General features: G+C 38.5%; 1 protein-coding gene across 1 annotated transcript in view; it reads right to left on the bottom strand.

Annotated features, from left to right (window-relative positions):
- Positions 1 to 17,961, bottom strand: part of TIAM2 (TIAM Rac1 associated GEF 2) — a 530,223-nt gene that overhangs the window by 475,539 nt on the left and 36,723 nt on the right. The window contains 2 exon segments of the mRNA XM_055267826.2: positions 8,755 to 8,799; positions 12,692 to 12,775. Coding sequence (XP_055123801.1) covers positions 8,755 to 8,799; positions 12,692 to 12,775 — 129 coding nt within the window.

Raw genomic sequence — 17,961 nt, 5'->3', positions numbered from 1 at the left:
TCTTGCCTGGTACCAGTCTGCCTTTGTAAGACTACCAAATTAGCTACAAGATTGGATATTACAGTTTAGGGTCACACAGCCTCTGGCTGCAAGAGTCTGAACCTCCCCCAAATTGCTCCTGAGTATAACATCACTATGATAAAAGAACAGTGCTTGAGATATTTTGCAGACCTTTTACTGGATGGATCAGCTGATGTCACCCAGGCTGGTAATCTGGCTCAACCAGTTCTACAATCCCACCCAGGAAGAGAAGACAGCAAAAAAACCTCACTTCGATCTCCCTATGATTCCATCTCCAACCTGACCAACAGCACTCCCCACTTCCCGAGCCCCTACCCACCAAATTATCTTTAAAAACTCCGATCCCCTATCCCCGAATGCTCTTGGAGACTGATTTGAGTAATAATAAAACTCCAGTCTCCTGCACAGCCGGCTTTGCGTGAATTACTCATTCTCCATTGCAATTCTCCTGTCTTGATAAATTGGCTCTGTCTAGGCAGCAGGCAAGGTGAACCCACTGGGCAGTTACACAATGGCATACAGTATTTTTACTCTAAATAATTTCCTAAAGCATATCACATTAAGTTTTTATAGATATACCATTTTTCAACTATATTCTAGTAATTTCCAATTTCTTATTTGGAAAAAGGTAAGAACGAATAGGGAGAGTGCACCTTTAAGTATATTTGCATGATTTTTCATTTTGTCATCCAAGCTGTCATCTGCAGGTTATCATCAGTTACGGTTATTTGTCAAAGAACCTTCTAGGTAAGTTGGACCATATATTTTGCAATATACAAATACATCTTAAATAATTATCCTATTTTTAGAATTTGTGCTCCCACCTGCAGCTACTAAAAAGTGATATTAATTTAAAGACAACAAAGCTAGAGTGGTAGAAACAGAATCATGTGGCTGTACCTGCAAAGCACTGAATAATACTAATGGTGGCATGTAAGAAAGATGGCTCGACAGATTAGAAAAACTTAAATCTAACAATACCAAGTGCTGACAAAAATGGGGAGCAACACAAACCCATGCATTGCGAGGAGGAGGGTAAATCAGTACAATCATTACAAAACTAATTTAGTATTACCTAGCTATGGTGAAGAAATGTATATCCTGTAACCAGCAATTCCACTCCTACAGAAATGCAAGCTGTATCAGGATACTTATTATCTTACATATATAAATATTACATTGTTCACAGCAATACTGTTCAGAATTGCAAAAACTAGAAAACACACACAATGTCAACAGAAGTGGGCAAGCTGCTGTCTATTCACATAATGGAAAACATATAGCAAGAGATAGTAATAAATACTGCTCACACCACAAAAATGAATCCTAGACACATGATGTTGAGTAGGAGAACTGTATAAAAAGAATACATACCATAGGATTACACTAAAAAATTTAAAATACATCAAACCACTTTAAGAATTCATTTTATACAAAGTAAAACTATAACGTCAAGCAAGGATGTGCCACAAAAGTCAAACTGGTTACTTGGGTAGGAGGTGTGCAAGACCTGATTAGGAAGAGGCACTTGGGGCTTGTGGGCTTCAAAGTTCTACTTCTTGAAATGAGTGGGAGCTACATAGGTCTTCTCTTTATAAAAATTTGGCTGTATATATTGTTTTCTGTACTTTTCTACAGATGTACATAGAAATTTCACAATAAAAAGAAATACAGTTGTCCTTCAGTAGCCCTGGGGGATTCGTTCCAAGACCCCTGCAGATACCAAAATCCAAGGATGCTCACGTCCCTTATATAAAATGGGCAGTATTTGCATATAACCTACGGACATCATCCCATCTACTTTAAATCAGCTCTAGATTACTCTGAATACCTAATACAATGCCTACACATCACTTCATTCACATTGTACTCAGTGTATAGGAAATTCAAGTTTTGCTTTCTGGAATTTCATGGAATATTTTTTCCCCAAATTTTGATCCCAATAGGCTGAACCCATGGGTTGGAACCCACAGAAACGGAAGAGTGACTGTAATTATATAAACATCCCTGGTTTCTTAAATAAAGCAAGAGGCAAAAGTTTCTCTAATCATAATGATTAAGAATGACTGATAAGCTTAAGATATATTTGAAATGTAAATTTAAAAAGTGTAGAACTTATGTTGATCTAAAATATCCTAGGGAAGAGGAACTTTAATAAAAATACATATGAAAAGTGAGAATCTGAAAATATACTCCTTTCAAACTATTTGTGCCCATGTACAAAAATCTCTTTGTAGCCCTCCAAGCGTAAAGGTATACTTATGATAAAAGTCCAGTTACGGAATACTGCACCCTACATGAAAAAAAAAAAAAAAAAATATATATATATATATATATACACATATATATATCTCAAGACACCAGAGGTAAGTAAATACAACAGCCATCTTTCTAATTTTTTTGAGACAGAGTCTCGCTCTGTCACCCAGGCTGGAGTGCAGTGGCATGATCTCGGCTCACTGCAACCTCTGCTTTGTGGGTTCAAGCAATTCTCCTGCCTCAGCCTCCTGACTAGCTGGGATTACAGGCATGTGCTACCATGCCTGCCTAATTTTTGTATTACTAGAGACAGGATTTCACCATTTTGGCCAGGCTGGTCTCAAACTCCTGACCTCTCAAGTGATCTGCCCACCTCGGCCTCCCAAAGTGCTGAGACTACAGGCGTGAGCCACCGCGCCTAGCTAACAGCCATCTTTCAATGTGAACTCAATCCTTCCTCTGGAAAATGATCAAACAGCAGAAGAATAAATGTTTTGCTTCATTGAAAAATATTTACATATCCACTGCAAAATATCAACCACCATAACAACCATGTACATAAAGCTACCAGATCAACTTTTGAGAAAACAAAAAACTTTCATGATGATAATCTCTAGACGGTTTAGCACCATCTTTTCATTTATTATTTACAAAGTAAATGTAACTTGAAAATCACCACAAATAAGCCCCATTTCCTGCTCTTACTAAATATGCAGCAGGAAATTTGAAGAAGGTAATCATAGCCAAAAACTTACAGATTAAGGCAATAGTAACTCATCCACAGACCATTTTCAGAGCCAGAAAGATGAAATTTATTCTTGACTTCACCGTATCTAAGAGTAGCCACAGTACCATAGAATGTATTTCACTGTAACAAAGCACCTAGATTTTATCAAAATAAATAGTCCTGAATGATAATGTTCAATCTTATTCTGAATCTAGTGGACAGATTTGCTTGTAGTACTCATGCAAAAAAAGGCAAGGGATTTCATACAAACAAAAAGAGTTGGGTAAACTCTACATATTTTGGAACAGAGCTGAGGATTTCATTTTCGCATTTCAAACTAGCAAATGAGAACAGAATCATTAGCTATGGATGGTAGAAAAGTCACCAAATCATGAGGTCTCTGGCTCAAAAATAAAATTTATTGCCTTTAGGATTCAGGATAACTAAGTAGTTGTTTATAATGCAAATATAGGGATCTATGATGGTTAATACTGAGTGTCAACTTGACTGGATTGAAGGATATAAAGTATTGATCTTGGATGTGTCTGTGAGGGTGCTGCCAAAGGAGATTAACATTTGAGAGGCCGGGCGCGGTGGCTCACGCTTGTAATCCCAGCACTTTGGGAGGCCGAGGCGGGCGGGTCACGAGGTCAAGAGATCGAGACCATGGTGAAACCCCGTCTCTACTAAAAATACAAAAAATTAGCCGGGCGTGGTGGCGGGCGCCTGTAGTCCCAGCTACTCGGAGAGGCTGAGGCAGGAGAATGGCATGAACCCGGGAGGCAGAGCTTGCAGTGAGCCGAGATTGCACCACTGCACTCCAGCCTGGGCGACAGAGCCAGACCCCGTCGCAAACAAAAAACAAAAAAAACATTTGAGTAAGTGAGCTGGGGAAGGTAGGTAGACCCACCTTTAATGTGAGTGGGCACCATCTAATCAGCTGCCAGCAAGTATAGAGTAGGTAGAAAAATATGAAAAGGAGAGATTGGCCTAGCCTCCGAGCCTACATCTTTCTCTCATGCTGGACACTTCCTGCCCTCGAACATTGGACTCCAAGTTCTTCAGTTTTGAGATTCAGACTGGCCGTCCTTGCTCCTCAAGCTTGCAGACAGCCTGCTGTGGGACCTTGTGATCGTGTAAGTTAATACTTAGGTTAATACTTAATAAACTCCCCTGTATATATGTATACCCTAAATATGTGTATATATACACACATATCGTATTAGTTCTATCCCTCTAGAGAACCCTGACACAGGATCAAAACAGAAGTTCTAAAACCTATCTTCTGAGGTTTCCGTATCTGTTTGTAACTCCTGCCTCTGCTGCTGCTGCCGCCCCCGTTTTTTCTGTTTGTTTGGTTTTGTTTTTTTGAGACAAGCTCTTGCTTTGTTGCCCAAGCTAGAGTGCAGTGGCACAATGATGGTTCACTACAGCCTCAACCTCCTCCTGAACTCAAGCCTCAAGCACTCCCTCCACCTCACCCACATAAGCAGCTGGGAACACGGGCACTTGCCACTTTGCCCAGTTAATTTTTGTAGTTTTTAGGCTGGGACAGGGTTTTGCCATGTTTGCCCAGGCTGGTCTCAAATGCCTGAGCCTAGCCCTGGCCCCTCCCAAACTGCTAGACTGTAGGCATGAGCCAGAGTGCCCAGGTGCTTCTGTCTTACAAAGCTAAGACACAATCAGCATATGAACTGATTTTTGGCAAAATCAATTAGGACACGGCTAGAGGCCAGAGTATTCTTTAGAGTAGTTTTCTTGGCCTAAAGGAAATCATATTTACTGTTAATTTTTCATTTACCATCATTTATTACTCCATAAATCTTTCATGACTAAAACATGGGTTCACGGATAACATATGACCAAACTGCAGCCACACTTCTCCCTCACACAATTTATGGTATATGAAGAGAATATAAAATGGTACGGCCATCTTGGAAAACAGTTTGGTAGTTTCTTATAAAATGGAAACATGTACTTACTATCCCAAAGAAATGAAAACTTACATTCACACAAAAACACTCTGGGTATACAAGTGTTCCTAGCAGCTTTATTCATAATAACCAAAAACTAGAAACAACCCAGATGAACCCCAAAGAGTGAATGATTAAACTGTGGTAAATTCATACCCTGAAATACTACTCAGAAATAAAAAGGAAGGGAACTACATGTCTCTTCTGGTTACTGTAGCCTTGTAGTATAGTTTGAAGGCAGGTAGTGCGATGCCTCCAGCTTTGTTCTTTTTGCTTAAGACTGTCTTCCCTATACGGGCCCTTTTCCTATCCCATGTGAAATTTAAAGTAGTTTTTTCTACTGTCAGTGGTAGTTGATGGGAATAGCATTTAATCTATAAATTACTTTGGGCAGTATGGTCATTTTCACGATATTGATTCTTCCTATCCATGAGGACAGAATGTTTTTCCATTTGTTTGTGTCCTCTCTGATTTCCTTGAGCAGTGGTTTGTAGATCTCCTTGAAGAGGTCCTTCACACTCCTTGTTAGCTATATTCCTAGGTATTTTATTCTCTTTGTAGCAACTGTGAATGGGAGTTCATTCATAATGTGGCTCTCTGCTTGGTGTATATTGTTGGTGTATAGGAATGCTTGTGATTTTTGCACATTGATTTTGTATCCTGAGACTTTGCTGAGGTTGCTTATCAGTTTAAGGAGTTTTTGGGGCAAAACAACGAGATAAAGTCTCGCACCAGTCAGAATGGTGACTACTTAAAAGTCAAGAAACAACTGATGCTGGCGAGGCTGTGGAGAAATAGGAACACTTTTATACTCTTGGTGGGAATGTAAATTAGTTAAACCATTGTGGAAGACAGTGTGGCAATTCCTCAAGGATCTAGAACCAGAAAAACCATCTGACCCAAAAATGCCATTACCGCGTATATACCCAAAGGAATATAAATCATTCTACCATAAAGACGCATGTACACGTATGTTTACTGCAGCACTATTCACAATAGCAAAGACATGGAATCAACCCAAATGCCCATCAATGATAGACTGGATAAAGAAAATGTGGTACATATACACCATGGAATACTATGCAGACATAAAAAGGAATGAGATCATGTACTTTGCAGTGACATGGATGAAGCTGGAAGCTATCATCCTCAGCAAACTAACATAGGAACAGAAAACCAAAGATCCCATGTTCTCACTCATAAGTGGGAGTTGAACAATGAGAACACATGGACACAGGGAGGGGAACAAAACACATGAGGGCCAGTCGGGAGTGGGGGGGTGAGGGGAGGGAGAGCATTAGGACAAATAGCTAATGTATGTGGGGCTTAAAACCTAGATGACAAGTTGATAGGTACAGCAAACCACCATGGCACAGGTATACCTATGTAAAAAACCTGTATGTTTTGCACTTGTATACCAGAACTTAAAGTAAAATTAAAAATAAAAATAAAAAGGAAGGAACTATTTGATACATGCAACAACTTGGTTAGATCTCAAAAGAATTATGCTGGGCAAAATAAGCCAATCTCAAAAAGCTACATTTTGTATGATTCCATTTATATAACATTTTGAAATGCAAAACAGAGAAAGAGAACAGGTTAATGACTGCCAGGTATTAGGGATTAGGGATGGGGAGGAGGAGGTGAGTCGAGTATGACTACAGAGTATATAAAAGGGAAACACAAGGCATCCTAGTGGTGAAGGAACTGTTCTGTATCTTGACTATGGTGATGTTTATATGAATCTATATAAGTGATTAAACTGCATGGAACTAGATGCATACATATACAAATGAGTGCATGTAAGACAAAATCTGAATAAGGTTAGTGTGTCAATAGGTGACTATATCAATGTCCTGATCGTAATATTTTACTACAATTCTACAGAACATTACCACAGGGGGAAACTGAGTGAGGGGCACATGGGATCTTTACATCATTTAGTCCTACTGATTTAATGACACGTGAATCTACAATTAGCCCAAAAGTAAAAGTATAAAAAAAAGTGTATATACACACAGACAGACACACACAGACACAGACACACACACACACACACACCCCTTATTTTAACCATTACACAAATCTGTTGCTGGATCTCTGATTTAAACAGGGTAATAGCAAAGCATTTAAGTTTTTCCCCATACACTGACTGGCTTCTTCAGATTGACTGTAATTATCTCACGATAGAGTAACTTTGCTCATTCCAGGTCTTCCTAAGATTCTGACATGTTTTATTCAAAGTACCCTACCCCAAATCAAATCAGTAAACAAGCATTTATCCATAAATTCACTTTTACCTTTTAAACCTTTACTACTCAAATTGTGGTTTGTGAAGAAACATCATCTAGGAGTTGTTACAAATGCAGAATCTCAGGTTCCTCTCCACACTCAGTGAATTAGAATCCACATTTTTAACAAGAATCCTAGGTAAATTCCTATTCATCACGTTTATGAGGCACAGTGTAAGACATTAAAACTTTTTGGCTGGGCGCCGTGGCTCAAGCCTGTAATCCCAGCACTTTTGAGAGGCCGAGACGGATGGATCATTTTAGGTCAGGAGTTCAAGACCAGCCTGGCCAACATGGTGAAACCCCGTCTCTACTAAAAATACAAAAAAATTAGCTGGGCATGGTGGCCCATGTCTGTAATCCCAGCTATAGGGGAGGCTGAGGCAAGAGAATAGCTTGAACTCGGGAGACAGAGGTTGCAGTGAGCCGAAATCGCGCTACTGCACTCCAGCCTGGGCGACAGAGTGAGACTCTGTCTCAAAAACAAACAAAACAAAACAACAACAACAACAACAAAAAACCAGACATTAAAACTTTTAAAGAAAGATCTTTAATCAGAAGAACAATCTCTGAGAAATGCTTTTAAAAGCGTTAGACCAAATAAAATTTTCTAATCACTAACATTTTTAAACTTTAAGTGAAACAGACAGCATACTTGTTATTCAACCCTTTATCTTGGCTTCAAGTTACCTAAACTACTTAATCCCCAAGTATGTTTTATCGATACTACACACACACACACACACACACACACACACACATTTTTTGAGACAGGGTCTCACTCTGTTCCCCAGGCTGGAGTGCAGTGATGTGATCTCAGTTCACTACAACCTCTGCCTCCTGGGTTCAAGCAATTCTTGTGCCTCAGCCTCCCAAGTAGCTGGGATTACAGGCATGCACCACCACGTCAGCTAATTTTTGTACTTTTAGTAAAGACACAGTTTTGTCATCTTGGTCAGGCTAGTCTCGAACTCCTGGCCTCAAGTGATCCACCCACCTTGGCCTCCCAAAGTGCTGGGATTACAGGTGTGGGCCATTGTGCCCAGCCTATCAATACTATATTTTAAATATTGAGAAAACAAGAATTTTAAAAAAGAAAGAAGAACTCAATCACATAAAGGCTAACTGACTTTGTTCAAAGTTACCTAGCCAGTTGAATGACTGAAATCTCACTTCAAATCCTGCACCCTTCTCCCAGGTGAAGAACATAAACACACTGCAACCTTGCTGAATCCTTAATGCCACATGACACCGATTCTCAAGCTGGCTCTGCTTATATTTAGGCACATGAACATAGGCAGAATACAAACCTAAGTAAAATTATGTGAAAGGCACTTTCATTTTATTTCTTGATTAGAAAAGAACTGGAATCACTTTTTAACAGTCCATCGAAACAACTTAAACTTGGGTATTTGATCTAAAGGAGAAGAGTACAGGCATTAACCTACAATTATAGCACATGTATGGAAAATTATATACTTACTTTCTGAATAAACTTCTCAACACTCTGTACCACATGTTTATAGAACTAAAAGAGGAAAAAAATGAAGTATGGTTTTAAAATCAGTTTGAGGAGATTGAAATTTCCTGCTAACCATAGGTTTTACATGCTCCAAAGGTCTATCAAAACAATTATCTTAACCAAGAATTTTGAGACAAACATTCTTGTCACTCACCTTCATATGCAACTAGCTGGGCTATATAATTAGTAAAGGGCTTCTCTAAAGTAGATGTATGATCAGTATGTCCAAAGTGCATTACCTTACCATAGATATAAAATAATGCTATTGAAGACTTTCTGAAAGCATACTTTAACAAACAGTTGTGTTGACTGCAAAATACTTGTAATGAGTACTGGTGGGTGTATATTCTTGAAAGGAAAAGTACAGTTTTCATATAGTATAATTTTATCAGTTAAATCAAGGGAAATTTGAAAAATCAAATAACTACAATTAACATTAATAAATGTATGTAAGGTAGTTGTTTTCAACTTCATTTATCTCCTTCTGCCTCTCCTGGAAAATGAACTGCAAGAATACAAAATAAAACATAGAAATGTGTAATATCCTAATGGATCAGACAAAATGAATCAGCGGAAGTGAACATGTAGATTAAAAATTAGTAATGGGCCACTATCAATTTTGAGAAAAGTTAGAAGATTTAAGTTTCATAAAATATAACACTATGAATAAACTTGAAATAAATTATAAATTTAGCATAAAGTATATAAATTTGTGCCTAATAAATTTTAATGCCACAATAACAATACCATATTGGCGTATTATTTCTGTTTAAAGAACTTGAATTGTGCTTCTCTTTATACTTTTTTTTTTCCCTTGGAGACACAGTCTCACTCTGTCACCCAGGCTGTTGTGCAGCGGCACAATCTCAGCTCACTGCAACCCTCGCCTGTCGGGTTCAAGCGATTCTCCTGCCTCAGCCTCCCAAGTAGCTGGGACTACAGACGCATGCCAGCCACCACACCTGACTAATTTTTGTATTTTTAGTAGAGACGGGGTTTCGCCATGTTGGCCAAGCTGGTCTCCAACTCTTGACCTCAAGTGATCCGCCCACCTCGGCCTCCCAAAGTGCTGGAAGTATAGGCGAAAGCCACTGCGCCCAGCCCTCTTTATACTTTTCTTCTCATGAATTATGCTTTTTAAGGAAATTCCCTTAGACTGAAGAACTATGAACATTCAACTAAACCTCAGCACTAAATCCAGTATTTATAATAATAAAAATAAAAGAAAACATCATGAACTCATATTCACCAAATCAAAACCTACAAGTTTAAGTCTGGCTGAAGTTACCTACAATAAAGTAAGTTTACTCAATGGTTTAAGTTATTTAAGTAAAAAGCCAAAACAACTACTTAAAGTTATTAGGCACTTTATAGGCCCCTAAACATTTAAAAATCAATATGCAAAATATTAAATAACTACACACTGAAGGAACAATTCTTCTGGAAGACACCTTGACAGCGTCCTTTGCTTCTAGTTACTATACATAATTAAAATAAAACTACTTCCTAAATCTTAACTGAAAGTTTATTAATTCTCATAGGCCTTCTTCCCCAATAGGTTTTCTGGGAGGTTTTGTTGACAGTGCAATGTTAACCATCACTCATTAATCATTTCTATATAAAAAACAATGACTTACCTCAATACGAAACACAGTATCATTTAAATCTGATTAATAAAATGTAGTGTGTGTGTGTGTAAGTGTGTATATATATATACACTAAATGCAGTTTAAAGTAATAAAGTAGTGAAAAACAACTGGTCTAGACTCTTCAAAAATGTCAATGTCACAAAAAAACAAAACTGCTGGGTGACAGGACAAATAAGTATAATGTGTGATCTTGACTGGATTCTGAAAAAGCAGGTTGACAGCAACAGCTACTAGTCAACAATGCAACAACGTTAAAATGTAAGGATGAACTGTATATTAGATAATTATATCAAAGTGAAATTTTTTGCATGTGATTGGTATATTATGGTTCCCTAGGAAAATGTCTTTATTCTCAGGAGTTTCAAATTCAAGTATGTATCAAGGATTAAGTGTTATTATGAATGAAGTCTGAAACTAACTTCCATATGTAGCAAAATGTTAACCAGCAAATCTAAGGGAAGAATATGTCCTGCTCACTATAATAATTTGCAACTTAGGTTTAAATTTTTTCAAAATTCAAAACATTAAAAACAGTAAGTCAAAATAGTAAAATATATCATAATAATAAAGATTAGACTCTTTTTAAAAAACATTACTTCTTTTTTAAAAAAACTTTAAGAGCCAAGATCTTACTACGTTGCCCAGGCTGGCCTCAAATTCCTGGGTTCAAGCGATCCTCCTGCCTCAGCCTACCCAGTAGCTAGGACTAACAATGTGTGCCACTGTGTCCAAAGAGTTAGACTCTTGACTGACAGAATTTTGGATTAAAATTCTAGCTATATTTACTCCTACTACTGCAAATTACTTAATTTCTCTCAGACCCGTCTGACATCTGAAAATAGAAAATACTGTTTGCACCTATACGTCATTAACTCTATTAAGAAAGTACTCTGCTCAACAAGTTATGAAAAGTGCATCAATTACTAATTTTCACAGAAAAAAATACATGTTTCCATACTTTCAAATGATCATGATCATAAAAATCAGATAATGTATAATAATCCACAGTGAGCCTATCAAATCCTCTAAAAAATCATGTCTTTGAAACATTTTCTGGCTTCAATGTATTTATAGTTACTGTCGTTCTCTCTGATTTTCTGCCATGTAAGTACATGGATTTTAACTACTGATGTAAGATACTAACAAGTCTGAAAACTAAGCTTTAGCCACTAGAAAACTGCAAAATCAATGAATCATCTGAATTTTCACCCAGTAGTAATTACTAGTAAATAGGAATCTGTTAAATCTAATACACTGCTGTTATTTAAAAGATAACAAATAGTTGGTGCTTTTGGTTACGGTTAATATTTTAATTCAGGGCAGGAAAACGTATCACTGAATATTCATAGGTTAGTACCTACTTAATTAGAAATAAGTACTCATTCATTCTCAATTTTAAGAGGCCTACTAATTCAGGGAATCTTAGCCTGGGGACAAGAACTTCTTGGGGAAAAATCTATGGCTGAGCTTGAAAAGATCCTTTTGCCAAAAAGTTTCTATAAAATTTTGCACATATGTGTATTTCTCCAGAGGATCCAACCTTTTCCTGAGATTTTCAGGAGTATTCATGAGTTAACATAGGTTTAAAACCTACTTTATGAGAGCAAAGGTTAAATGTCTATGGCCTTTTCCCACAGTTCAAATACCTGATACAATGAGTCACAACTGTTTTCCTTAATGGCCTATTTTCAAATCTATAATATTAATAGAATCAATAAGAAAAAATGAACATATCAATATATAGAAACCTTTTACCAACTCAAATTTCAAGGTTCTGCCAAGTCAGTGTGGCAAAAGACAGTGTTAAACACATTCTCCATAATGTGGATGTATGCAAAATATTATCTGTCTAAGAAAGGTGAGGAAAAAATGACTGCTTCAAAAAATTTATGGAAGAATGTTTAAGGAAGAACATTTATCAAAATGTTAAATGTTCAGGAGGCTGAGGGAAGAGGATCACCTGAGCCCAGGAGGTCGAGGACACAGTGAGCTATGATCGTGGCACTGCAGTCCAGACTGGGTGACAGAATAAGACATTGTCTCTAAAAAAGAGTAATAATAAACATTAAATGTTTATATCTAGGTGGGAGAGTCTACGGGTGACAGATTTTCTTTTTTGTGTTTTTCCACAATATGTGTTAACATTGTAAAGTGAAAAAGAACATATAACCCATAAAAAATTATCCCACATCCAAACTATTAATACAGTTTTTTCTTTTGAAAATAGAAGAGTAAAATGTATTACTCACCTTAATAGCTTTGATGGCTGCCTTAGTAATTTGGGTCATTTTCGCTTTCGAAATGGGTGGTTTATAGTCATTCAGGGAATACAACTGATGAAAAAAGAACAAATTTACATACAGCAAAACTCTCCAAGCAATTACATGAAACTACCAAACATGTTCATTTTTATATTCTCAATGAAACCAACATACTGCTTTTCTTTTACAAATCAAGCTCAACATCACTGCCCATAAGGCAAATGCAAATCAAAACTATAATGAGCTACCACTTCACACTTACTTGCTTATAATCAAAAAGACAGTAACAAGTGTAAGCAAGGATGTGGAGAAACTGGAACCCTGATACAATACTGGTGGGAACATAAAATGTTGCAGCAGCTTTGGAAAACAGCTTGACAGTTCCTCAAAAGATTAAACACAGTTAACATAAGACCCAGCCAATTCCACTTCTAGGTATGTACCCAAGAGAACTGAGAACATGTATTCACAAAGAACTTGTACATGATACTTTTTCCCGTCTGAGGGTTGAAAAAGAAAGAAAAAATAATAACCTGTACACATGTGGTCATTGTAGCCTTATTCATATAAAATTCATTTAAAATTCATAAAAAAGCAGACACCCAAATATCTGTCAGCTAATGAGTAAACAAATATATCTATTCAACGAAACATGAGCCATAAAAAGAAAAAAAGCACTGATACATGTTACAACCTGAATGAACCTTGAAAACATTATGCTAAACTAAAGAAGCCAGGTGAAACAGGCAGCATATTATATAATTCCATTTATATGTAATATCCAGAAAGGGCAATCTATTGGTGGTTGTCTAGGGCTGAAAGAGTTGGAGATAAATGAGGAATCATTGCTGATGAGTAGAGTGTTTCTTGTTGGGATGATGAAAATAGTTTAAAATGGAATGTGATGATGGTTGCACAGAACCACTGAATTGTATACTTTAAGTTGACTGATTTTACGGTATGTATCTCAATAAAACTTTTTAAATATCAAGGGCTCTGGCCGGGCAAGGTGGCTCATGCCTGTAATTCCAGCACTTTGGGAGGCCCAGACAGGTAGATCACCTGAGATCAGGAGTTCAAGACCAGCCTGGCCAACATGGTGAAACCCTGTTGCTACTAAAAATACAAAAATTAGCTTGGCGTGGTGGCAGGCACCTGTAATCCCAGCTACTCGGGAGGCTGAGGCAGGAGAACTGCTTGAACCCAGGAGGCACAGGTTGCAGTGAGCAGAGATTCCACCACTACACTCCAGCCTGGGAACCTCCAGAGGGAGACTCTGTCTCAAAAAGAAAAAACAAAAAAAGGGCTCTGATGTTTAACAATAATCCCACCCCATCCCCCAATCTATTTATTTATTTATTTATTTATTTATTGAGACAGGGTCTCACTGTGCCACCCAGGCTGGAGTTCAAGGGCATGATCACGGCTCACTGCAGCCTCTACCTCCTGGGTTCAAACAGTACTCCCACCTCAGCCTCCCAAGTAGCTGGGACTACAGGCGCACGCCACCACATGGGCTAATTTTTATATGTTTTGTAGAGGTGGTGTTTCACCATGTTGCCTGGGCTGGTCTCGAACTCCTGGGCTCAAGCAATCTGCCTAGTTCAGCCTCTCAAAGTGGTGAGGTTACAAGCATGAGCCACGGTGCCTGGCCTACCTCCAAATCTTTGTTCTGAAATTTCTCATATAAGCAAAGGGAAAGAATCCTACTTCAGTGTGAGGGAATCAGGCAACAGACAATTACTGATTAAAACTTCTCTTATATGCACAGATGCTGATTTTTAAGTTTAACACTGTAAGATATTAACTAGAAGTCGAAACTAAACTTTAGCCATCAGAATACTGCAAAAACTTCAACAGATTTTAAACGCAATTCAAACAGAATTTCTTGGTTAATTAACTACAAACTTAGGGAATCCTGCATAGCTTTTACTTCAGCACCCCTTATAGCATTCAATTCTACTCATTTTTGCCTTCCATATCTCAGAAATCTGCCCAGTTTTCCCCCATATTTGTCTCCTCTCCCTCTACCAACTCGTATTTCAAAATTCTAACCACCATACCATGACCACAGTCCAATTTACCTTAATCGCTCACCTGAAGAACAACGTGTAAATACATGCAGTATGTTCTCCCTATCATGTTTAGAGCTATCTTTTCTTTCTTCCCCCCCAACTTCTATTTTAGAATTTGGGGGTACATGTGCAGGTTACTGGGTATATTTTGTGATGCTGAAGTTTGCGGTACAAAAAATTCCCATCACACAGGTACTCAGCTTAGTGCCCAACAGTTTTTCAACCCCTTCCTCCCTCCCTCCTCTAGCAGACCCCAGTATCTACTGTTGCCATCTTTATGTCCATGAGTACCCAATGCCTAACTCTCACTTGTGAGAACATGCAGCATTTGGTTTTCTGTTCCTGCATTAATTCACTTAAAATACAGCTATCTTTTCAAAAACTAATCTGATCAGGTAACTTGACACTCACCCACTCCTACTACCCACCCCCCTTAAAATGGTCGATGACTTCCTACTCATTGGATAAAAACAAAAAAATCTGTATATTTAAGGCCCTGTCCATTCTAACTCCTGTCTACCTTTCCAGCCTCATCTTACAATATTGTCCCAGCCTTCTATTCCAGACACACAGTGGTCTTTTTTCAGTTCCCTGCCACCGGGCCTTTAAAATAGGCTTGTTTCCTCTATTTGGAATACTCTCTACCAGGGTCTCTCCAATAGTTAATGCATACCCGTTCATCTTAAAGCATCACCTAATGAGGAAAGGCTTCCCGACCTCCCCAACCAGATCAATACTCCCTCTTTTATGCTTTCTTTGTGCTATCATTTATAATACCTGTGAAGCATTCATTGCTGTAATCTGACGTTTACTTGTATGATTATTTAACTAATACTTGATTTTTTAAAAGATATGCCACAGGGTGTTGCCGACTGACAGTAAGAGACAAAGGACACAAGTTCCTTTAATGAAATTTAACTTAACAAGAGTTTAACCAAGGTCAGGCACAGTGGCTCACACCTGTAATCCCAGCACTTTGGGAGGCCAAGGCAGATGGACCACTTGAGGCCAGTGGTTTGAGACCAGCCTGGCCAACACGGCGAAACCCCATCTCTACTAAAAGTGCAAAAATTACCCAGGTGTAGAGGTAAACGCCCGTAATCCCAGTTACTCAGGAGGCAGAAGCATGAGAATTGCTTGAACCTGGAAGATGGAGGTTGCGGTGGGCCTAGATTATGCCAACGCACTCCAACATGGGTGACAGAGCGAGGCTTTGTGTCACAACAACAACAACAAAAAAAACAGTTTAACCAAAGACCAACTGCTGCCCAAATGGAAATGAATCCTGGTAGAAGTGCAAACATGCTTCCCCTTTAAGTTCTCATAAAGGCACCCATATGTTCATGACAATGGTCGACAAGAATTAGGATCCCATCACATACTTTCTAAGAACTTTTTTTTTGTTGTTTTCTTCTTCAGATAGGGTCTTGCTTTGTCACCCAGCCTGGTGTGATACAGTGGCATAAGTACCGATCACTGCAGCCTTGACCTCCCAGGCTCAACTGGTCCTCCTACCTCAACCTCTCAAGTAGCTGGGACTACAGGCACAGACCACCACACTCAACTAGTGTGTGTGTGTGTGTGTGTGTGTACCTCAACCTCTCAAGTAGCTAGGACTACAGGCACGGATCACCACACTCAACGTGTGTGTGTGTTTTCTTTTTTTGTAAAGACAGGGTTTTGTTATGTTGCCTAGGCGAGTCTTACACTCCTGGGCTCAAGTCATCTGCCCGCCTCGGCCTCCCATATCTCCCTGCTGAGATTACAGGTGTGAGCCACCACACCCAGCCTACTTTCTAAGAATTCTTAAGCTAAGATCCTTAAACTATTAAACTCTTAAAGTTAAGATCTGTGTCAAATTCACAGGGAATTTTAATATATTCATGCCCTTTATTCCTACCTGCTTTAGAAAATCTACCGGTATGCCAGTCTTCTCACCAGGTTCAAAATAATGTTAACACATTACTACAGTGCTTACAGCAAATTATGTAAAGTAAAGGTCAATTTCCCAAAATTTCCCAGCAGGCCCATTTGAAATCCATTCCTGTCCTCTCGTACTGGAGAATAAGGTCTAAGAACAGAGAGCCTGCATTTTTTGTTTAGTTTTTTTTATTTGCATTGTATCCTCAGTGTCTGGGAGAGAATAGATATTTGTTAAGAATGAAGAAAAATAAAGACATACAGGACATAACACCAAACAAGCTTTGCACAGAAAGATCTAAATTTTAATTCTAATTATGTCCCCTTATTAAAAGTTGTTAAACCAATTAACCTTAGTTTTCTATTTACAAAACAGAAATAATAGTTTTCACAGAAACATCGTATAGAAAACTTTCAGAGCACACTAGAACAGCTCAATAAGGGTTAGCTATTATCGAAATTAAAAGCTTTCTCTTTGATAGGCATTCTCCATTACAGAGAATAATAGTAAAGGACCAATCAAATCATATTCACTCAGCCATGTGAAAGCACATCCTACTACTGTTTATATTACTAGGGTAATGAAGAGGCATCAGCTTACTCTATGCTTGACAACACATTACTTCTTTCATTTTCTGTGGTAAAGTATGGAAGTTTCAATCAAGCACTAGCCCACATTGTAGCAGACCAAAGCTTTGTTTTCTTTTGGGAGGTGGCGAAGGTGGGATGGAGCAAAAAATATAATTTAGACTTCTAAAACATTTTCAACAGTCTTAAAAGCTCTTATCTAAGACTCTTCCTTAAAAATGTACCCACTGCAGACACTCAAGTTACTACTCAGGGAAATACTGGGTAATACATTACGTTTCAAATGCTCACTTAATACAGTCCATTCTTTAACAAGATGGGTTTGAACTGTGCAGGTCTACTTATATGTGATTTTTTTTTTTTTTTTTGAGACACTGTCTCACTCTGTCACCCAGGCTGGAGTGCAGTGGCGTGTTCTCAGCTCACTGTAACCTCTGTCTCCTGGGTTCAACTGATTCTTCTGCCTCAGCCTCCTGAGTAGCTAGGACTTTGGGTGCACACCACCACACTGGGCCAATGTTTTTTTTTTTTTGAGACAGAGTCTTGCTGTCGCCCAGGCTGGAGTGCAATGGCGCGATCTCGGCTCATTGCAGGCTCCGCCCCCCAGGGTTCATGCCATTCTCCTGCCTCAGCCTCCCGAGTAGCTGAGACTACAGGCGCCCGCCACCTCGCCCA

Source organism: Symphalangus syndactylus, chromosome 2, assembly GCF_028878055.3.
Source record: "Symphalangus syndactylus isolate Jambi chromosome 2, NHGRI_mSymSyn1-v2.1_pri, whole genome shotgun sequence".
Classification (NCBI taxonomy): Eukaryota; Metazoa; Chordata; class Mammalia; order Primates; family Hylobatidae; genus Symphalangus; species Symphalangus syndactylus.
This window is presented reverse-complemented; position numbering and strand designations above follow the sequence as displayed.